This window comes from Equus caballus, chromosome 11 (assembly GCF_041296265.1).
Source record: "Equus caballus isolate H_3958 breed thoroughbred chromosome 11, TB-T2T, whole genome shotgun sequence".
Taxonomy (NCBI): Eukaryota; Metazoa; Chordata; class Mammalia; order Perissodactyla; family Equidae; genus Equus; species Equus caballus.
The window spans coordinates 22,423,623-22,446,641 of record NC_091694.1 but is presented as its reverse complement, the minus strand read 5'-3'; the positions used below and the strand labels follow the sequence as shown (position 1 = coordinate 22,446,641).

Here is a 23,019-nt window from a genome sequence, read left to right as displayed (position 1 = left end):
CACAGATGTTAGCTCAGCGACAATCCTCAAGCAAAAAGAGGAAGATTGGCCACAGATGTTAGCTCAGGGCCAATCTTCCTTACTCCTCAAGAAAAAATTTTTTTTAATTTAAAAAGCTGGGGGCCGGCCCGGTAGCGCAGCAGTTAAGTGAGCAAGTTCCCCTTCTGGCGGCCGGAGTTTGCCGGTTTGGATCCGGGTGCAGACATGGCACCACTTGGCAAAAGCCACGTTGTGGTAGGTGTCCCACATATAAAGTAGAGGAAGTTGGGCACAAATGTTAGCTCAGGGCCAGTCTTCCTCAGCAAAAAGAGGAGGAGTGGCAGTAGTCAGCTCAGGGCTAATCTTCCTCCAAAAAAAAAAAAATTAAAAAACTGAACCCAGACCCAACAGCTGAAAGGCAAAGTGGCAGCATATTATTTTCCTTATTTACACTAAACTTGGCAAGTTTATTTGCATCAATTTACCTTGTGATCGATAAGATCCTGCAGATTTTTTTTTTTAATTTACTAAATCATCTATCCTCCGTTTTGAACTTAGGCAATTGGTTTTTGGAGCTGGATTTACAAGTTGTCACATTTGGCCACTTGTTTAACCAGCTGACATCTGTTTAGATACTGATTCTATCTCTGAAGGCATTCAGAATGCCTTCTACTTTCAAATTGTCTATGAATTTGTTAAGCATCAGGATCCTTAACCATCTAATTTGTAAAAATATCACACAGGACAGAATCTGTGCTATGCTATAGTGACCTTTCTCTGTTTGATGAGTATTATCAATATGCACTCCTGTAGGTGCACTAATAACTTAGCTCACGCATTTTGCATGTCTTCATTACGGTCCAAAGAAAATACACTGATTTCTTTCATTAGTGACAAATGTCTTGCCAAAGTCAAAATCAAAATCCCTCATCTATCCGTCTGGTAATCCTTAGCAAGAATGAAAATATGAGAATATTGAACCACGCCGGTTCCTATGATAATCTCTTCTTTTTAAATCCGTTCTAAAATCTTGGTAAGACTAGCATCATACCAGCCTGCACTTCGGGAGAGGTGATGGCCCGGGTGAAAAGACACATGAAGAGGGAAATGAGAATACAGGGAAAACAGTGTAGTGCTGCAACACCCAATCCTCGGGCTTCACTGTAGACAAGTGGTTTCTCCTTAGCCTTTCAGCTTAAGATGGGCCGGTGTGGCAAATCTGATGGAGCACAACGGCTTTAGAGATTTACCTTGATTCGTGATTTTACCAAGAAAACGAATGCAGTAAAATCTGCTTCAAACGTAGGTAGAAACGAGAAATCGAAAGAGAAAACCATGAAGCAGCTACAATGCCGCAGTAATGCTGTGCAGGACGCCTTCCACTTGGAAAGCCCAAGATGGCCGAGGGAGGAACCGGAGGAGACTTGCCGAGCGCGGCTCCCCTTGCCCGGGGCCTACCCAGGGGAAGTCAAGAGCCGCGCCACGCCCCCCCACACGTCACGGATTTACGTAATCCCGCTTGCCCGCAAAGGTGCCGCAGGGCGCCAGTCCCGCCCCCAGCCCCGCCCTCTGAAAAGAGGAGCGGCTCGCCGCACGTGAAGCATGCTGGGACTAGCTCTGGAGCCTCCCGGCAGTCCCTGCGACGGGCGCGGTACGTAAGGAGCTGGCCGACGGCGGCCGCTCTCCGTAAGATGGCGGACCGGCGGCGCCAGCGCGCTTCGCAGGACACCGAAGACGAAGAGTCTGGTGCTTCGGGCTCAGACAGCGGCGGTTCCCCGGCGCGGGGCGGCGGGAGCTGCAGTGGCAGCGCTGGAGGCGGCGGGAGCGGCTCTCTGCCTTCCCAGCGCGGAGGCCGAGGCGGGGCCCTTCATTTGCGGCGGCTGGAGAGCGGGGGTGCCAAGAGCGCCGAGGAGTCGGAGTGTGTGAGTGCGCGCGGGCGGGGCGTAGGCGATGGTGGGAGGCTGCGAGTTGATGGTCGATGCCGGGGCATATTGTGTTAGAGAAGGGAGCTATCCCAGTGCGGTTTGCATCCGGAGCCCCAAGGGAAGAGGAGGGGTTGGGGGGTTTTAGGGGGCGGCAGAGCTGTCGCGGATGGAAAGCGGATGTTTATTCGGAAATTGGGGTTGGAGGTGAAGAGGCTAGACCTCCCTCGGTTGGTACTTGTTAAAGACGTACCTCCCCTCATCTCCCTTTTCAACCATTTTGTATTGAATCGTCCACTCTCTGCCGTCTGGAAATCACAGAACTAACCCGTGTCTTATTTCCTTCAGGAGAGTGAAGATGGCATCGAGGGCGATGGTGAGTAGCATCACGACGAGAGTTTTGCCCGTAAACTCAGGTCATCAACTTCCAGCAGATGACGTCCCCTCGGCCTGTTAGGAATTGGGGGCGGGTGTCACAAAGTGGCTCTTGGTAGCGTAGCGCTTAAGAGAATACGTTTGAGCAGTAAGATCTTGGGCAAGTCACTCTCTGAGCCTATTTCCCGTGTGTAAATGGAACTGTCCCATAGTTTGATGTCAGAAGTAAATGAAAGTCTTAGCCTGACCTATAACAAGCAGTGGGGAAATGTAATTATAGTAATTTGTGTTGCATTTTTTTCTTTATGTATTTCTGTTTTCTTTCAGCTGTTCTCTCAGATTATGAAAGTGCAGAAGACTCAGAAGTGAGTGTAATAGGTTCTTTTTCCTATGGTGTAGGTCGCGGAATGTACTTTAAAAACATGTAGACGTGTACCATGACCTGCTTGTTACTCCTCTTGTGCATTCTTCATTTATGCTTCTGAAAAACTGCTACAAAAGGTCTTGTTCAGTTAGAGTGAGGGAAAGTTTTGGTGTAAGCCTCTTCAGGCCACATGTGTTGCACTGTTAAAAGGTGGTTTTTCACCGTATCTGAAGAAAGTAAGATTCTAAATAAGAGAATGAGAACATCCTGAAGCCCTTCACAGGACGTTTGACAGTTTATTTTATGCTGCCTAAGTAGTGAAGCCATCTGGTTGCATATTTCTTTCCACATGTATCTGAAGACCTCGAAGGGGTGGGGTTCTGAGTGGTTTGTGCCAGAAACATCCCTCAGTTTAAAGATGGGGCTTTCTCTGTGTCTGGGAGAAAGATTCCCTAAGCCAGTCTTTTGTTAGCTTGCTTGTTTTGATTGGGTGAACTGCTAGAGGTGCTATCAGAATGACTGTTTGCTGGAGTTGTTAAATGAAGTCCTGAGTTCTGGATTTTGGTCTTGGGGTTATATCCAGGGGAATTGGATTGTGGATTTTCTGTAAATTTTATTGAACTGTTACTACATATTAAAACTTCATTAAGCCCTGGAGATGCAACAATGAACACTGTAACAAAATTCCCATCTTTAGGAATGTTGCAACTTAGGAAGTCACAGATATTCAGACAGTCAAAGGACTTAGTGACAACTGCTGGAGGATAGGGTTAAGTAGGGTGTTGATGGCTGGGTACTGAATCCATCTTAGGCAGTCAGAAAGGAATAAGTTGGAGTTAGCCGGGCAAACTGTGTTCTAGGCAGAGGGAACAACAGCTGGGAAAGTCCAGAGATAGGAGAGAAGATTGAATGTTTGGAAAGTTGAAAGTAGTTTGATATGGCTGGAACATTGTTGGTACAAGGTGGATACAAGAAATAAAGGCAGATAATGAGCAGAGGCCAGATCATGAAGGTTCTTATTTGTGCTTTCTCTTTTTTTTAAGATTTTATTTTTCCTTTTTCTCCCCAAAGCCCCCTGGGTACATAGTTATATATTTTTAGTTGTGAGTCCTTCTAGTTGTGGCCTGTGGGGTGCTGCCTCAGCGTGGCCTCACAAGCGGTGCCGTGTCCGCGCCTAGGATCCGAACCGGCGAAACCCTGGGCCACTGCAGCGGAGCGTGCAAACTTAACCACTCGGCCACAGGGCTGGTCCCCGATTGTTCTTTCTCTTTCTTGAGTACCTGCTCTGTGCCAGGAGCTGTATTAGGCACTGGAATAAAAGGCAAACATGATTCTGCCCTCATTGAATTTATATTCTGTGTCAGAGGGAGAAAATAGAGAGTTAAAAAGTAATTACAGTAATGTTTGGTGAGTGCCATGATATTGGAAGCATAGGGTGCTTTGGGAACACTGAGAAGAAGGGCTAGAAGGGATGGACTGCGTGACGAGTTGGAGGATGTGAAAAGTTTAGTATGACGGGTGGTAAGTGATGAGTCTGAGTCTAAATCTTAAAGTACCTTATAAGCCAGGTTAAAAAGTATTTGGATTTTGGGGCTGGCCCCATGGCCAAGTGGTTAAGTTCGCACGCTCCGCTGCAGGCAGCCCAGTGTTTCGTTGGTTCAAATCCTGGGCGCGGACATGGCACTGCTCATCAAAGCACGCTGAGGCAGCGTCCCACATGCCACAACGAGAAGGACCCACAACGAAGAATACACAACTACGTACCAGGGGTCTTTGGGGAGAAAAAGGAAAAAAATAAAATCTTTAAAAAAAAAAAATATTTGGATTTTATTCTAAGGAAGTGAAGGAGTATAACAGGGTTTTAAATAAGAGTGTGATAAGGATTAGACTTAACTTTTAAAGCAGTTTGTCAGATCCAAGGGACATATGCATCAGGAAATCCAGTAGGCCAGTCCTCCTGAAATAGAATCTTACAGATGGAGGAAGGACTCGGGCGTTTATATGTTAACAAGTTCCCAGGGTGATGCTTGTGCACAGTAAAATTTGAGAATTATTATTTTTGTTTTTTTGGGTTTTTTTACTATATATTTTTAAATTTAAAATTTTTTTTTTTTTTTGACGAAGATTAGCCCTGAGCTAACTGCTATCAATCCTCCTCGTTTTGCTGAGGAAGACTGGCCCTGAGCTAACATCTGTGCCCATCTTCCTCTGCTTTATGTGTGGGACGCCTACCACAGGATGGCTTAGCAAGCGGTGCCATGTCCGAACCAGGGATCCAAAGTGGCGAAACCCGGGCTGCCAAAGGAATGTGCACAGTTAACCGCTGCACCACCAGGCTGGCCCCTAATTTTTGTTTTTGAGAAAGATTAGCCCTGAGCTAACATCTGTGCCAGTCTTCCTCTATTTTAAATGTGGGATGCCCGCCACAGCATGGCTTGACAGGCAGTACATAGGTCTGCACCCGCGATCTGAACCAGTGAACTTTTGGCTGCCAAAGTGTAATGTGCGAACTTAACTGCTGCACCACCGGGCAGGCCCCGAGAATTATTTTTTTAACAGTTATTTTGTCTGCAATGGGGAGAGTTGATTTGAGGGGAGCAAGATTAGAGCCAGAAAAGCTAGTTAAGAAAGCTATTCTGAGGGGCTGGCCCCATGGCCGAGTGGTTAGGTTCGCACACTCTGCTGCAGGCAGCCCAGTGTTTTGTGGGTTCGAATCTTGGGCGCGGACATGACACCGCTCATCGAGCCACTCTGAGGTGGCATCCCACAGGCGACAATTAGAAGGACCCACAACTAAGAATATACAACTATGTACCAGGGTGCTTTGGGGAGAAAAAGGAAAAAAATAAAATCTTTAAAAAAAGAAAGAAAGAAAAAGTTATTGTGGAAGTCTAGGCAAGCAGTAAGTAAGTGTAGAATGGGTGGAGTGGTGGCAGTGAAAATAGAAGTGGATAGAATTGAAAGTTATTTAGGCTATGGAATTGACAGAATGTGGTGATTGATGAGATGCTTTATTTTCTCTGAAGTCAGCAGTAAAGTTACCTGCAAAGAGTAGAAGGGAGACAAGATTTTGGGATGAGGAATGTTTACAGTAGTCACTAGAGAATGGAAACACTGGAAAGTCTTTCAGGCAGTGTAGAGTGGTCATTGAGGTTTGGTGATTGTGAATTTATAGTAACTTACCGTTCTGCATGTAAATGAGTTTGGATGTTATCCCAATAGCAAGGAAAGAAAAGCTACCGAAAGCTTAAGTGTGGAGGATGAATTGTGGATGAGGCAAGACTGGAGGCAAGGAGAACTGTTAAAAGATTATGAGGGTCGGGGGCTGGCCTGAGGCCGAGTGGTTGAGTTCACGCACTCTGCTTCGGTGGCCCAGGGTTTTGCCAGTTCAAATTCTGGGCGCAGACGTGGCACTGCTCATTGAGCCATGCTGAGGCGGCGTCCCACATGCCACAACTAGAAGGACCCACAACAAAAAATACACAACTATGTACCTGGGGGGCTTTGGGAGAAAGAGGAAAAATAAAATCTTAAAAAAAAAAAAAAGGTTATGAGAGTAGTCCAAGGATCATGATGGTGCCGTAAAGGGACGTGGCTGTGGGACTGGCAAGACATGGACATATTTGAGAGAGATTTAGGTGGTGCTAACAGAAGTTGTTGAGTGATTGAATGTGGAGCCTGAATTAAGGAGGAGTCAAAGGGATACCCAGCTTGATGAATGGTGTTTTTTGCTAAGAAAGGGACCACAGGAGGAGGAGATTTCAGGAAGGACAGTGGTGGGTTAAGTTTTGGATCTTTTGAGATTGAGAAACCTGTGGGACTTTGAAGAAGTGGTGATATCTAGTATATACTGTGTGAAACTTAACAGAGAGGTCTTGGGGGCTGGCCATGTGGTCGAGTGGTTAAGTTCACACACTCCACTTCAGCGCCCGAGGGTTTCGCCAGTGCGGATCTTGGGCTCGGACATGGTACTTCTCATCAAGCCATGCTGAGGCAGCATCCCACATGCCACAACTAGAAGGACCCACAACTGAAATATACAACTATGTACCGGGGGCACTTTGGGGAGAAAAAGGAAAAGTAAAATCTTTAAAAAAATTTTAGGGGCTGGCCCCGTGGCCGACTGGTGAAGTTTGCGCGCTCCACTGCAGGCGGCCCAGTGTTTCGTTGGTTCGAATCCTGGGCGCGGACATGGCACTGCTCATCACAGCATGCTGAGGCCGCGTCCCACATGCCACAACGAGAAGGACCCACAACGAAGAATATACAACTATGTACTGGGGGGCTTTGGGGAGAAAAAGGAAAAAAATAAAATCTTTAAAAAAAAAATTTTTTTAAAAGAGAGGTCTAGTTCTTCTCTGTTCAGTACACCAGCCAAATGTGGCTAAATTTAAATTAATTAAACTTAAATTAGGGGCCGACCCAGTGGCGCAGTGGTTAAGTGCACACGTTCCGCTTCTCGGTGGCCCAGGGTTCGCCAGTTCGGATCCCAGGTGCGGACATGGCACCCACCGCTCGGCAAGCCATGCTGTGGTAGACGTCCCACATATAAAGTAGAGGAAGATGGGCACAGATGTTAGCTCAGGGCCAGGCTTCCTCAGCAAAAAGAGGAGGATTGACAGTAATTAGCTCAGGGCTAATCTTCCTCAAAAAAAAACAAAACAAAAAACCAACAACAACAAAAAGCACTTAAATTAAAACTTAAGTTCCTCAGTTGCAATAGCCACATTTTAAGTACTAGATAGTTACATGTAGCTAGTGACTGCTGTATTGGGCAGCATAGATGAAACATTTCCATCATCCCAGAAAGTCCTTTGGGACAGCACCTGTCTAGGGTAGAGAAAAACTTTTTTTTTTTAAAAGATTTTATGTTTTTTCCTTTTTCTCCCCAATGTCCCCCAGTACATAGTTGTATATTCTTAGTTGTGGGTCCTTCTAGTTGTGGCATGTGGGATGCCTCCTCAGCATGGCTGGATGAGTGGTGCCATGTCTGCACCCAGGATTCGAACTGAGGAAACACTGGGCCGCCTGCAGCGGAGCGCGCGAGGAAAGCCGCCACTGGGTCGGCCCCTAATTTAAGTTTAATTAATTTAAATTGAGCCACATTTGGCTGGTGTACTGAACAGAGAAGAACTAGACCTCTCGGCCACGGGGCCGGCCCCAGAAAAACATTTTATATCCTGACTTTCATAGTAGTCCATTTCTTGCTTGCGTTTCTTCTCTGTTACTAACTGTATATATCTAGACATTACAGTTTAGTCTTGCTTATTTCTTAAGATTTTATCTGTCTCTTAGTCTCCAGATTAGTTTTTCGTCTCTTTCTTATCCTTACAACTTATCCTTTGAAAAGATTTTGATGGTTGCTCACTCATGGTACAACTCAGTGTGCTCCCTTTGTGTGTTGTATTTCCTGCAAATTTGTATTTCCAGATCCGTGGAAAGATAAATAGGAGTCAAAGAGTTTATCTTGAACAAAACTGACTGATGATCACCTAATTTCTTTTTTCTTTTTTCTTTTTGAGGAAGATTAGCCCTGAGCGAACATGTGCATTGAAGTAACATTCGTGCCCATCTTCCTCTACTTTCTCTGTGGGACGCCTACCACAGCATGGCTTGCCAAGCAGTGCCATGTCCGCACCTGGATCCGAACCAGTGAACCCCAGGCCACCAAAGCAGAACGTGTGCACTTAACCACTGTGCCACCAGGCTGGCCTGATCACCTAATTTTCTTTCCCTTATAAATCATTTGCTGTTTTGGGGGGGAGGGTTTTGAGGAAGATTAGCCCTGAGCTAACATCTGCTGCCAGTCCTCTTTTTGCTGAGGAAGACTGGCATTGAGCTAACATCCATGCCCTTCTTCCTCTACTTTATATGTGGGACACCTACCACAGCGTGGCTTGCCAAGCGGTGCCATGTCCGCACCCGGGATCTGAACCGGTGAACCCTGGGCCGCCAAAGCAGAACGTGTGCACTTAACTGCTGTGCCACCGGGGTGGCCCCGGTCATTTGCTGTTTTTGTCTAGATAGTCCCAATATATTTTCTCTAAGGTCCAGTAATTCTGTTAGAATTGTCTTGGTGTTGGTCATTCTGGGTCAGTGTTCACAGGTATTAGATGTGCTCTGTAGTATATCATGGAACCCTTATCCAAATAATTTCTTTGCCTCTCTTCAGTATTTGATCCTTTCTCACTAATCCTTTTTATCTTTCTCTTCATTTGTTTGTGATTTTTAAATACTTCTTTCCTTTTCACTTTTGTATTTTTCTTAAGGCGTTATTATTGTGTGTCCCTCTTGTGTTCCTTCTAGTTTTAGAGTTTGTATTTGAAATGATTTTTTTCTTTAATTTCTGATACCTTCCTGAGTTCTTTCATTTCATTTTTGAGTTTTTCCAATTCTGATTGATGTTCTGTCTTATATACTTTTTTTAAAATGTCTTTTTAGCTCATTTTGAAATAGAAGTTACAATTTTGATATATGTGCATGTCTTTCTGAAATGCTTTCATTGTAGGAATGGTTTTCTACTTATTTTTTTCCTCATAAGTTTCTGTGGGATTTGATCTCTGTATTTTTCTGTCGTTGATTTTTGTGTAAAATCAGTTTTCCTGATCTTTTAGAAGGAAGTGTGGCTCAGAGTAGCTTTTTCTAACTTAATAAAGCTCCTTCTGTTCTTCTCTTACAGCAGTAAAAAAATATGGTGGCTTGCTTTCTGAGATTTCCTGCTTTCGTTCCCTTCCCTAACCTGTTTTGAACTTTCTCTTTCCTTTATTCCTTTTGTCACTCTCCTCCTTAATTTCATTCTCCTCTCAACAGTTTCTCTTCAGTGTGGGACCCTATCCTAGAAGGGAACCCTGGCAGCCAGGTCAGTTTCAAGATTTCAGAGCAGTTAGTTTGCTCTAGCCCCTTCAGGCCTTCTTCAGGTCCCTGCAGGACCCTTGTGCTCACATGCTATTGGTGACAGTAAAACTCCTCCTAGTTAGTTTCACCTGTTGTTCTTAGTTTTGCCTTCTGTTGAATACCTGTTGATTAGTTCACAGTTCTCCTGTTTTCAGGTCTATTTACTACTCTCTGCTTCCTGCCGTTACTGACAGCAATCTGACGCAGATCCTGTGGCTGTTGGTGCTTTGTTCTTATGTGCTTGTATTTTGGGGTCTGGGGGATACCTTGTAACCTAGTTTGGTTGTAAATGTTGTCCAGAGGGCTTTGATTTTGCTGTCTAGAAGCTCTTACTTCATGTGGAGGTTTGACATCAAAAGCTACACTGCTATTTTCCCAGAATCCTCCAAGGAAAGTTTCAAAAGAAATTTGACTCTGAAAGGGGGGCTAGAGAGATGGTAGCTGGAATGGAGGCTATGAGGTAAAGAGAGGGTTTGGTGGTTATTTTTTAAAGTTGGAGAATCAAGTATGGTTAAAGATTGAAGGAACAAGTAGAAAGGGAAAGAAAAGGGAGGAGGTGGGTAATAAGTGTGCTAGTGTCCTTAACTGAGTTTGTGAGAAGAAATAGGAACCAGACAAGGGAAACATCAACCGTTGTAATTATAGAGAGGTGGGAAGAAAAGGTGTGTGGGGAGGAAGCTGTGTTTCCTTCTTTGTTTGGTTTTCCTTGTGAAATAAAAGGAAAGACATTAAGAAGGGTGGTTGGGGTTGGGGTGGGGTAGGAATTGTGAGACTAAAGGAGGTTTGAGTAGCTGAGATTGGAGGTGGCCCTGATGTGTTAAGTTTTATGATTTTTTTTTTTTTGAAGTACCTTTGGTGGTGATCAGTGGTCTGGTTGTAGGCCTAGAAAAAGCATATATTTTAGTTGGTCCAGTCCTGGTACTTGGGAGTAGCAAGGGACTTGAGGGTGTTACTGGTAGTGATTGAAATGAATGGGCCGCGGAGACTAGAGAGAGGAAATTGAATGTGGGAAAGGACTGATTGATGGGGAGAAGGTGGAAAGGTCAAGGGAGTGGATGTCTTAAGAAGTTGGAGGGGCTGGTGCAGTGGCGCAGCGGTTAAGTTTGCATGTTCTGCTTCTCAGCGGCCCAGGGTTCGCCAGTTCGGATCCCAGGTGCAGACATGGCACCACTTGGCAAAAGCCATGCTGTGGTAGGCGTCCCACATATAAAGTAGAGGAAGATGGGCATGGATGTTAGCTCAGGGCCAGTCTTCCTCAGCAAAAAAAGAGGAAGATTGGCAGTAGATAGCTGAGGGCTAATCTTCCTCAAAAAAGAAAAAAAAATAGACTCGACGTTGAGAACGAGGAAGACACCAGCTCCAACTCTTACTCTGAAATATGTAAGGAGTGGAAGAATGAGCTAAACCTCTGCATGGGAATTCTGCCGGGGAAGCAGTTGCTTCAGGGGAGAGCTGGCTTTAGAATTGGGAAGAGTGTTCGCTGAACAGTAGAATCAGCAGAGGAGCTCTCTCTGGAATAGGGTTTTGATATCAGCCCTTAGCCAAAGCAAGGGCATGTTTATAGGGCCATGTGACCCTATGGTAGCACCTTGTCTTCAATTAGACCAGACTTTGACTCTAATTTGGAGTCTCCTCAGCAGTATGCTATTTGTATTTTTCTGTCCTGTCCTAGAAACAAAATCAGTTCTCATTTGGAATAAAAGAGTTGCCTCATTTGACATTCCACCACAGACCAGAGAGGGTGGGGCATAAAACAAAGTTCCCTCATTAATCATGCTGTGATACTATTTTAGGATGTTTGAATTCAGTCACTGTTTGGGGGCTGGGGGGCGGGTAGTGTGTAATGAATTAAGGTCACATGTACACACCAAGCAGGATTCTTGCAATGTCTGCTTCGGAACCTCCAGGGAACATAGGATCAAAGAAAGAACTGAGGGGCCAGCCCAGTGGCACATTGGTTAAGTTCGCACGTTCCGCTTCTCTGCGGCCCAGGGTTCGCTGGTTTGGATCTGGGGTGCGTACATGGCACCGCTTGGCAAAAACCATGCTGTGGAAAGCATCCCACATATAAAGTAGAGGAAGATGGGCATGGATGTTAGCTCAGGGCCAGTCTTCCTCAGGAAAAAGAGGAGGATTGGCAGTAGTTAGCTCAGGGCTAATCTTCCTCAAGAAAAAAAAAAAAAACTGAATGCTTACCACATACCTATCCCCTTCTCAGGAGGGAAAATTTCTTATGATTGAGAGAAAATGGGAAGAATCAAGGGTACTTGGTTGTTAAAAAGTTGTGGTGGGGGGGGCCGGCCCTGTGGCCAAGTGGTTAAGTTTACTCACTCTGCTGTGGCAGCCCAGTGTTTTGCTGGTTTGAGTCCTGGGCGCGGACATAGCACCGCTCATCAAGCCACGTTGAGGTGGTATCCCACATGCCACAACTACAAGGACCCACAACTAAGAATATACAACTATGTACGGGGGGGCTTTGGGGAGAAAAAGGAAAAAATAAAATCTTTAAAAAAAAAAAGTTGCGGGGGGCCGGCCCAGTGGTGCAGTGGTTAAGTTCACATGTTCCACTTCGGCGGCCTGGGGTTTGCCGCTTCGGATCCCGGGTGTGGACGTGGCACCGCTTGGCAAGCCATGCTGTGGTAGGCATCCCACATATAAAGTAGAGGAAGATGGGCACAGATGCTAGCTCAGGGCCAGCCTTCCTCAACAAAAAGAGGAGGGTTGGCAGCAGATGTTAGCTCAGGGCTGATCTTCCTCAAAAAAAAAAAGTCGTGGATAAAGGCTTGATTCTCATAGTTTGGCTGTGGTCAAGCAGTCTCCCTCAATTCTGTGGGTTTCATAACAGATTCATCTTTCTGGAAATCCTAACCCAAAACACTTTGAGGCCTAAATACCCAGATGCTGAATAGGGAAGAATGGGAAAGAAGGATTAATTGGCTTATCTGGGCCAATCAGGCAGACTCAGCTCTATTTGAAGAAAGGGCCGCAACTTTGAGCTTGAAAGTTTCTTGCTTTATCAGGAATCTCACAGAGAGTCTCTGATCAGATTCCTGGGTCTGGAGTTACAAGAGGGCCTGGTTCAGGTCAATGAGAACCCAGTAGGAGAATAAGAGCCCAGTGTACATATATTTACCAGGTTGCAGAGGTGTATTGTTACCCTGACATATTATGCCAGCAGTGGGGACTAGACCACCTTCCCTTGAACTTGTTTCTTTATGTTCTTACAGGTCTCTAAACCTATCTCCTTAGCCTGTAGTTCTCTGCCTCCTTATATCCAAATCTTGGGAGGACGAGATAAGAGTAGCTCTGTTCTAAAGCCAGGCCCCCTAGCGTGAGCCTTAGCTGCTCCTTTTCCCTGCCTGGAACTAGCCAGACCTCTCTTACCTGATCCTTTCTAGTGGCCCCTATTTCCCTAGAGGATGCCCTAAGGACACCCTTTGTGTGGACAGACCCAACACTTTCTCTGTCACAGGCAGGATTATCTAATCTCGATGTGGTAAGAGAGGGAAGAAGATGGTGGAGAGGAGAGAGAGCAGTTGGGCTTTTTTTCATTTCTAAGAGGCAGTAGTTTTACAAGTTGTTCCCTAAGGTTTTCCAAGTCAAAATCTCATAATTACATAATTCTCGACAGAGTTGTTGGATAAAGGGATCTCATGCTGCAGAAAATTTAGTATGCATATCATAGACATCAAAAATGTAAGCCACTATTTCCCAGCTTGAGGGTAAGTAGTGCCTTGGGAAGTCATGGAGTTATTTATTACAAGGAGTTTGCTAGCTCAGCTCTCATTCTCTTTAGACTAAATATCTATCTCCCACCTTTATGTACTGCTATTTTGAATATATATAAATTAATAAAATGTAAATATATTTTATAGTATTAAATGTATAGCAGTTGTTTTTCATTATGTATTTTCTCAGTCATGTATACTTTCTGGGGTATGTCTCATGGGAATCCATGAAAATATTAGATCCTAAAAGGGGTCTGAAAGGTTGGGAATCTTTGCTGTAAGCTGTTTTGTGATGAGAGAATTCACAACTTGAGTTAGAGTGTTGTTATTAGGCATTAATGTTTAAGAGAGAGTTCATGGAAAGGGAGAGAAATTATCAACAAAGATTAAGCTCCTTCTTTATGCTAGGCACTTTAAAGATTTTATTTTATTTTTTTTCCTTTTTCTCCCCAAAGCCCCCCAGTACATAGTTGTATATTCTTCATTGTGGGTCCTTCTAGTTGTGGCATGTGGGACGCTGCCTCAGCGTGGTTTGATGAGCAGTCCCATGTCCGCACCCAGGATTTGAACCAACGGAACACTGGGCTGCCTGCAGCGGAGCGTTCGAACTTAACCACTTGGCCAGGGGGCCAGCCCCTATGCTAGGCACTTTAAAGCCTCCCATCCATATCCCTTGGGCTCTTTCCCCAGAGGCCGCCACTGTTTAGAGCTCTTTGCATATCTTCCTGGAAAACGTACATGGATCTGTATAAGCACGTGTATGTGTGTATATATTTTTTAATGTGCTTTTTTAAATAGTGCCCTTATCCTCTAAAAATTTTAGGAAGAATATTGATGTATTTGCTTTTAATTCTTACATTATAGTAAAAGTTTGTTGGAAAATCTTTTCCTAAAGAATGGAAAGTAAATAAAATGCACCATTCAGATCTTATCTCCATAGCTGATGGGGAAATTTTTTTCAGGGTGAAGAAGGGGAGTACAGTGAAGAGGAAAACTCCAAAGTGGAGCTGAAGTCAGAGGCCAATGATGCTGCTAATTCTTCAGCAAAGGAAGAGAAAGGAGAAGAAAAGCCTGACACCAAAGGCACTGTGACTGGAGAGAGGCAAAGTGGGGATGGACAGGTCAGTACCCACCCATTTGGGGGCTGGTATAGTGGCTTTTAACCTTGGAGGAAGTAAGGAGCCCTTTATATGTTCTCTAGGAGAGCACAGAGCCTGTGGAGAACAAACTGGGTAAAAAGGGCCCTAAGCATTTGGATGATGATGAAGATCGGAAGAACCCAGCATACATACCCCGGAAAGGACTCTTCTTTGAGCATGATCTTCGAGGGCAAACTCAGGAGGAAGAAGTCAGGTAACAGCCATTTTCTGCTATTTAGTATGTGTTTAGTATAGTAGTGTGTACTTACTATATGCCAGGACTTTGCTAAGTGCTATGTGTATTATCTCATTTACTACTCACAACATTTTAAGGTATGCATTATGATTCTCCCTCTTGTACAAATGAGAAAAGTGAGGCTTAGAATATTTGGTAACTCTTGGTGAAAGAGTTGGGGTCCAGACCCACACTTCCACTGCCTTCCTTAATCTGAGGCTCAAGGCCTCTGGGATATGAAGTGCTTGCATAGGCTGCCTTATAGGAGAGAGGTGTTTCCAAAGTGCCGAGTAGTTTGAAGTGAAGTCTTTCTTCATTTGTATTCCTGTTAGACTTGAGCCCATCAGACCTGCGGTGCTATGATTCACTCTTGCTTTTCGAAGGCCTGTTTTGTATAATCTGGGAAGATGGGGACACTACATGAAGTTCCTACTGTTTCCCTGCCCAACCATGTGTGTTTCATGAACATTTTTACTTGGCAGAGTCTCTCAACCTAAGACACTTTTCCCTGGTTTTATCCAGACCCAAGGGGCGTCAGCGAAAGCTGTGGAAGGATGAGGGTCGCTGGGAACACGATAAGTTTCGGGAAGACGAACAGGCTCCAAAGTCTCGACAGGAGCTCATTGCTCTTTATGGCTATGACATCCGCTCAGCTCACAACCCCGATGACATCAAACCGCGGAGAATCCGGAAACCCAGGTGAGGAAATTTGGGAGCCTACTCTGTTGGTATTTGTAGAAAGAACTCTGCTTTTAAAAATGCCTTTCTAGCCCGTAATTGAATGGGTGAGGAATATGGTAAGTCCCTGACCCTCAGTTTATATCTCTAGTGGTCCTTTTGTTATTTCTTTTCTTAAGACTTTCTCCATTCCATTTATTCAGGTTTGGGAGTCCTCCACAAAGAGATCCAAACTGGATTGGTGAGCGGCCAAACAAGTCCCATCGCCACCAAGGTCCTGGGGGCACCCTACCACCAAGGACATTTATCAATAGGAATGCTGCAGGGACTGGCCGCATGTCTGCTCCTAGGAGTTACTCTCGATCTGGGGGTTTCAAGGAAGGTCGTGCTGGTTTTAGGCCTATGGAGGCTGGTGGGCAGTATGGTGGCCGGTCTGGTGAGACTGTTAAACATGAGACTAGTTACCGGTCACGGCGCCTGGAGCAGACTCCTGTAAGGGATCCGTCTCCCGAAGCAGATGCTCAAGTGCTTGGCAGTCCTGAGAAGGAAGAGGCAGCCTCAGAGATACCAGCTCCTGCTCCTGACACTGCACCACCGGCCCCTGATAGGCCTGTTGAGAAGAAATCGTATTCCCGGGCAAGAAGAACCAGAATCAAAGCTGGAGATGCTGTCAAGGTTGCAGAGGAGGTGCCCCCTCCACCCGAAGGGCTGACCCCAGCACCTTCAGTCCCAGAATCTACCCCTCCTCCACCTGCTAAGACTGGTAACTGGGAGCCTCCAGTGGATTCTAGTACAGGTGGACTTGAGCAAGACGTGGCACAACTAAATATAACCGAACAAAATTGGAGTCCAGGGCAGCCTTCATTCCTGCAACCACGTGAGCTTCGGGGTAGGTACCTTAGAGGTAATGACTAGCCTTTTTCCCTTTGTATCATCAGCTTAGTGGCATGTGACTTATATCTCTGAGGGAGCTGGTGATTGACGAATAACTACATTTTCATTAACTGAAAAAAACAGATGGATTCATAGGTATATCTTCCAAAGACCTCAGAGCAATTTTATCTACCCCACTACTTTGCCTTCTATTAACTGATCAGTCATCAATATGGACCTCCTGAGTGCAGAATCATTTACCACTTTGTAGAAAAACTGGAAGAAAAAGGTAGTGTTCTTATTATTTGAGCTAATGGTTAAACATTTGAAGGCAGAAACATACTCATTTGAATTTGGATGAGTATCTTCTAATCTCTTTGAAGGTAAAACCTCTCTAATTTCCTTAATCTTCTAGAACCAGGCTGCCCAGTAGAACTTTCTGTAATGATGGTGCTTTTGAGTACTTGTAATGTGGTCAGGGTGAGAGGGGAACTGATCTTTTAATTAATTGAAATTTAAGTAGCCACATGTGGCTAGTGGATATATTGGACAGCATAGTTCTAGAGACTAGGACCTATTTACCATCCCTCTTGTCCATTCTTCGTTGTCTTCCTCCAATCAGATAGTTCAAAGGATTTTTTCTTTAGTTTCTTTTTTTTTTGAGGAATATTAGCCCTAAGCTAACATTCGCTGCCAATTCTCCTCTTTTTGCTGAAGAAGGCTGGCCCTGAGCTAATATCCGTGCCCATCTTCCTCTACTTTCTATGTGGGACACCTACCACAGCATGGTTTGCCAAGCCATGCCATGTCTGCACCCAGGATCCAAACCGGCAAACCCTGGGCTGCCAAAGCAGAACGGGCGCACTTAACCACTGCACCACTGGGCCAGCCCCTCTTTAGTTTCTGAAGTCTTAATTTGAATTTAAAGATTAGAAATCCTCGTTTGGACTGGGAGTTTTAGCATCCTTCTCTGATGTGCGTGATTTTCGAAAACCAAAAATGATGGTAGTCTAAATGGGACCTTGAATTGATCTTTGGATAGAGGAGTACAACTCCTACCAATATCTTATTACCGTTGGAAGATAGTCTCTAGAATATTTCTTTTTTGTCTTTAGTCATTTTCAGCCAGAGGGGAATCTCTTCCTACACTTGAAGCCCAGACTTCTGTGGTCAGGAATAATCACGTGGATTTAGAGAACAGTCCTCCCCTGTCCCGTTGTTGCTCAGAAACTTTGGGGCTGAGGTTTTTTCAATATGTTTGATAATGTAATATGCTAATTATAACCTCCCAGGGATTCTTTTTTTTTTTTAAGATTTTATTTTTTCCTTTTTCTCCCCAAAGCCCCCCCGGTACATAGTTGTGTATTCTCCGTTGTGGGTTCTTCTAGCTGTGGCACGTGGGATGCCGCCTCAGCGTGGTCCGATGAGCAGTGCCATGTCCGCGCCCAGGATTCGAACCAACAAAACACTGGGCCGCCTGCAGCGGAGCGCGCGAACTTAACCACTCGGCCACGGGGCCAGCCCCCCAGGGATTCTTTTTTTTAAGATTTTTCCTTTTTCGCCCAAAGCCCCTTGGTACATAGTTGTGTATTTTCAGTTGTGGGTCCTTCTAGTTGTGGCATATGGGACGCTGCCTCAGCATGGCTTGATGAGCGGTGCCGTGTCCGGACCCAGGATTTGAACTGACAAAACCCTGGGTTGCCGCAGCAGGGTTCGTGAACTTAACCACTCGGCCATGGGGCCAGCCCCCCTCCCAGGGATTCTATACAGGGAAGTATGTGGTGGGAAAAATTTGAACTTGGATTTTCTCACTGAAGTAATTTTTTTCATGTTATTGCTATATTAAGGTGGCAGGCAGTGGGGGCAAATTTCCAGATGCTGGTGTTGACAGGAAGCAGAGATAATTTAAAAGAAGAAAGTTATTCCCCATGTTGGATTCTTCAACCTGTCATTTTCTTGATGCTATCTTTAGTCCCACTCACATGTGTCTGCTCTGCAGCAGTGACTTTTTTGGTGTATTACAGGTATGCCTAACCACATACACATGGGAGCAGGACCTCCACCTCAGTTTAACCGGATGGAAGAAATGGTACAGAAAGGGAAAAGCGGGTAGATGGGGAGGGGGCTGCATGTAATAGCTTATGCACTGTTTAAACCAAGATACGGTCTTGAAGTCAGTTTTCCTATTGTTTACCCATGTTTCTTTTAATTTGGGTCTCCAGAAAGTTAGGATAGAGGGGTTAGGTGATTCAGATCTTGGTGTTTTTCAATGGTTTTTCACTTCATTTTGCAAATGCTTTTTAAAGACTTTCCATGTCCCAAGTAAGTGTTTTGCAGCACCTAAAGGAAGGTGCTATGCACCTAAACGAGGCTTGATACAAGAGTCAGCCCTCTGGAAGTCTTCTTGCTCAGACCTCTTTATTTCAGGGTGTCCAGGGTGGGCGAGCCAAACGCTATTCATCTCAGCGGCAAAGACCTGTGCCAGAGCCCCCTGCCCCTCCTGTGCACATCAGTATCATGGAGGGACATTACTATGATGCACGTGAGTTTTTTTTTTTATTGTTGGGGTACCTTTCTTGGCAGGGTGAAGTGAACTAAGAGACCAGCCTCCTGCCTCCTGAATTTCTCTTCTGACCTCTCACAGTGGTTATCATTGTCTGGTTGCTGTTTTCTTCACATGGAAAGTTGAGAACATCTTTTAAAGAGCTTGGGGGACAAGGAGACTTGTCTGTGTGATATGAAGAGTGAGGGTTTATGAGAGTCCCAATGTGATATCTTACAGTGCAGTTCCAGGGACCAATCTATACCCATGGTGACAGCCCTGCTCCACTGCCTCCTCAGGGCATGATTGTGCAGCCAGAAATGCACCTTCCCCACCCAGGTAAGCTTTGCACCTCTGCTTGTATGCTTCCAGTACGGGAGAATGTGTGTTTGGGTCTTCACAGATCCCATCCTCTTGAGCTCTGTGCTGCTTGCCTATGAGTCTAGGCACTCTTGCTGCTTGGGCAACAAACTCCTCTTGGGTCCATCCTGAGGACTTCCATCCTGAGCCTGTTTGTGCTGAGCAGCCCAGCCAGGCCATCCCATGGAAATGGTGTTATCTTCTATTTCAATTTTTGTTTTCCTCCTCTTGTCCAGGTTTACATCCCCACCAGACACCGGCGCCTCTGCCCAATCCAGGTCTCTATCCCCCACCCGTGTCCATGTCTCCAGGACAGCCACCACCTCAGCAGTTGCTTGCTCCTACTTACTTTTCTGCTCCAGGAGTCATGAACTTTGGTAATCCCAGTTACCCTTATGCTCCAGGGGCACTGCCTCCCCCACCACCGCCTCATCTGTATCCTAATACACAGGTGAGATGGCTAATGAGCAGATTTTTCTAGGTACACATCCTTTAAATCAGAGAGGAATGTGGTATGGGGAGGACACTCAAGGAATTGGAGAGAACATTTCAATGCCACTGATTTACATGTGGCGCCAGGACGCCTCTTGGTGGTGTGGAGCTGGAAATGCAGCTTACGTAATGCCCATCATCCATTTACTCTCTTCTGTTTCTTTGATGGTGTTTCGTTCAAGTGGTTTGGTACATCTTAGGTGATCACATCTTCATATTTATTCACCTGCATATAAAGAAACTGTATGGTGCTTAACAGCCCTACCCCTCCCTGTACTGCTTCACTCCCAGCGGGTTGACACCATCTGGTATCTGGAGTGTCACCACTAAGCTCAGCCTCTTCCATTTGTCAGTTGATGATAGGAATTAGAGAAAGCTGGGCAGTACTTTGAAGAAGTAGGAACCAGAGCATAATTATGACATTATTAAGGCAGAAATGAATAATCACTTTATTTTAAAGAGGGGCACTTAGAGAATTAAAAAATTATAAATTCCCTAACACTCTTACTTTTGTGCCTTAATAGTGTTTCCTGTTCTTCATAGTATGGATGAATTAATTCCTAACTTTTTCTTCTGGCTTATTGGGGTCCCAGGCCCCATCGCAGGTGTATGGAGGAGTGACCTACTATAACCCTGCCCAGCAGCAGGTGCAGCCAAAGCCCTCCCCACCCCGGAGGACTCCCCAGCCAGTCACCATCAAGCCCCCACCACCTGAGGTATGAGAGCTCCTTCCTATGCTTAGGGCACATCCTACTCAGTGGGTTTTCCTTTTCCCCAGAAGATTGCATTCCTTTTCTGGGTGTGTTTCTGTGGAAAACAGTCTTTTTTTATGACCTGATAACAAATTCCAACTTTATTATTTCAGGTTGTAAGCAGGGGTTCCAGTTAATATGAGTTTCTGAATATTTTAAATCTAACATCATATAAAAGTAAGTGAATAACTTACCATGACTCTTACAACATTCATTTTTTTCCCCAGCATTCTTAAAACTAATGCTTAACAAACAAACAATTGTCTGATTTTTTAAGTTATAATCATGGGATGTCTTGGGGGAAGTCTCAAAGGAGCCCCAAAATTTGCCAGCTTCTTTGTTTTGCGAATGCATTGAGTAGGGCTGAAGTAGAAACCATTGATAACTTGGCAGAATTTCATTTGGGAAGCTGCAAGGAAAAAATGCAGGAGGGCGTTTTTTTATTGAGGAGAGGGGAAATCTAAATTTGAGGTGTTAGAACAGAGCCAATTCTAAAGGTCATGGAGGACAAAGACCATGGGAGTTTTGTTGTTGTTTTGGTTTGGTTTTTTAGGAACATTACTTTAATAAAACACGTTATTTAGAAGTGTAGCTGTTTTGTTTTTTTTTTAAGATTTTATTTTTCCTTTTCTTCCCCAAAGTCCCCCGGTACATAGTTGTGTGTTTTTAGTTGTGGGTCCTTCCAGTTGTGGCATGTGGGACACCGCCTCAGCGTGGCCTGATGAGCAGTGCCATGTCCGCGCCCAGGATTCAAACCGGCGAAACCCTGGGCCGCTGCAGCAGAGTGCATGAACTTAACCACTTGGCCACAGGGCCGGCCCCATAGAAGTGTAGCTTTTTGAAAACAACTTGGAAATGCCTAGAAGGTCCATTAATAATTTGGTGGTTCTTCCCTTTTTCCCACCCCTTTCAGAACAGCAGAGGTGAGAACCCAGGAGAGAAGAGAAATACAACTGGCTGTCTGCTACCAGGAGGGCTTCAGAGATAAGGGCTTGCTCCTACTGGCAAGCAGCTGAATGAGGAGAACCCCTGCCTTTCTCTGAGGACAGGCTTTTTTGGAGAAAGGGAGAAACAAGTGGACTTCTTCCCATCTCCACTCTGTACTTGAGTTGGCTGTGCTCAGAGGAGCAGAGATCCAGACAGCCCAGGCTTCTAGCTCTGCATCTAGAAGCCCATGTCTTTTGCTCTTCTACACTTTCTCCTGGGAAATTCAAGTGTCTTCTGCTCCCAGGGAAGCTCTTTCCTGTTTGTTTTGTTTTCTGAGATGTTCGTTTTTAAAGCCTGGCTTGCTATTCTTAACTTAATATTCTTTTAGTTTCTTTCTCTCTGTCTGTTTCTTTTTCTCTCTCAGCTTTTAAATGAGACAAGTTCTTCCTTCTGGTTTGCTAGCTCTTCTGGGTTCCCTTTTGACTCTCTCCTGCATCCCAGATAATTGAGAATGCACCAGCTAGTCTTCTCCCACTAAGTCTACAAAGAGCTGGCCTTTCATTTTTGGTTGGTTTTGTTATTGTATACTTGGATTTTCTTAACTTCTTTAACCCTATGGAAACATAGCTGTTTGCACAGTGTCCTATTATGGAGAAAAGCTCAAAGTTTGTGGTAGGAGCCTTTCTTCTTGCCTTTGGTTTCTAGGAGTCCGAGCCTCTATCAGTCCCTGTACTCTGGTCGGCTTCAGTGTTCTGTTGAGGGAAAAGTCTCTACTGTGGGGAGAGAAGGCAAACCAGATGCTTTGATGAGAAAGGAAGGGTAGAGTTGAGAGCCTTTGCATCTTAGGGATATGTATTCACACAGTCCTCGGGGCTCAGTCTTTGAGGTAAGTGGAATTAGAGGGCCGTGCTCCTCTCCTTTCCATCCCTCCTACCACACCCCGTTTCCAGTTGCTGTGGACCAATGCATCTCTAGAGGCAGATATTACCCAGCAAGCACTCTCTCCTGTCCTTTGCAATTGCTCTTCATGTCTTTCCTGCTACAAATGTTTTAGATGTTACTACCTTATTTTTCCCAAGTTCTATTTCTGTCCTTGGAAACAGAAGAAGATACCACACCTGGGCTTAAGGCCTAAGGAAGCCAGTCACTTTTGGGGCAAGGGCTCCTCCCTCCCTCCTTCCCTTCCATGGCATTGAACCACTTCCCTGATGCCTCTGCGGAAGAGATTACTGTTACTGCAGCACTTGTGTCTGCCAGGGGTAATTTGGCCCCTGTCCCTGTCCTTCTACAGAATCTGAGGGAGAAGGTGGCGGCTGTGTCTCTCCCGAAGTAGCGTCACTGTATTTCTATTCCTTCTCTCCAGCAGCTGGCCTGACCACTCTTAGTCACAGGTGTGGGGTGGGGAGAGGGGAGAGGCACTCAAGCTGTAACCCCCAAGGAGGAAATACCTAAAACATTCTTCTAGGGGTAGCTGGTGGTTGTGCCTTTTGTAGGCTGTTCCCTTTGCCTTAAACCTGAAGATGTCTCCTCAAGCCTGTGGGCAGCATGCCCAGATTCCCAGACCTTAAGACACTGTGACAGTTGTCTCTGTTGGTCCGCTGTGTTTCATTGCAAAGATTTTTCCGTGTGTGTTGTTTTTTGTTACTGTTTTAAAGGGTGCACATTTGTGATCAGCATTGTGACTTGGAAATAATAAAATTTAGACTGTAAACTTGGCTTGTTTGCTAGTGTTTTGCATGAATCTTGATTTGGGAGGGAG

General features: G+C 45.2%; 1 protein-coding gene across 1 annotated transcript; it reads left to right on the top strand.

Moving 5' to 3' along the window:
* The first annotated feature begins 1,506 nt into the window (after positions 1-1,506).
* CASC3 (CASC3 exon junction complex subunit) lies at positions 1,507-22,971 on the top strand. The gene is made up of 14 exons (XM_001500485.7): positions 1,507-1,901; positions 2,250-2,277; positions 2,604-2,641; positions 14,225-14,383; positions 14,464-14,615; positions 15,159-15,335; positions 15,518-16,203; positions 18,212-18,276; positions 18,615-18,729; positions 18,970-19,068; positions 19,326-19,540; positions 20,175-20,297; positions 20,447-20,510; positions 21,247-22,971. The coding sequence occupies exons 1-13, from the start codon at positions 1,671-1,673 to the stop codon at positions 20,468-20,470; spliced, it is 2,112 nt and encodes a 703-aa protein (XP_001500535.1). The 5' UTR covers positions 1,507-1,670; the 3' UTR covers positions 20,471-20,510; positions 21,247-22,971.
* Positions 22,972-23,019: the final 48 nt, after the last annotated feature.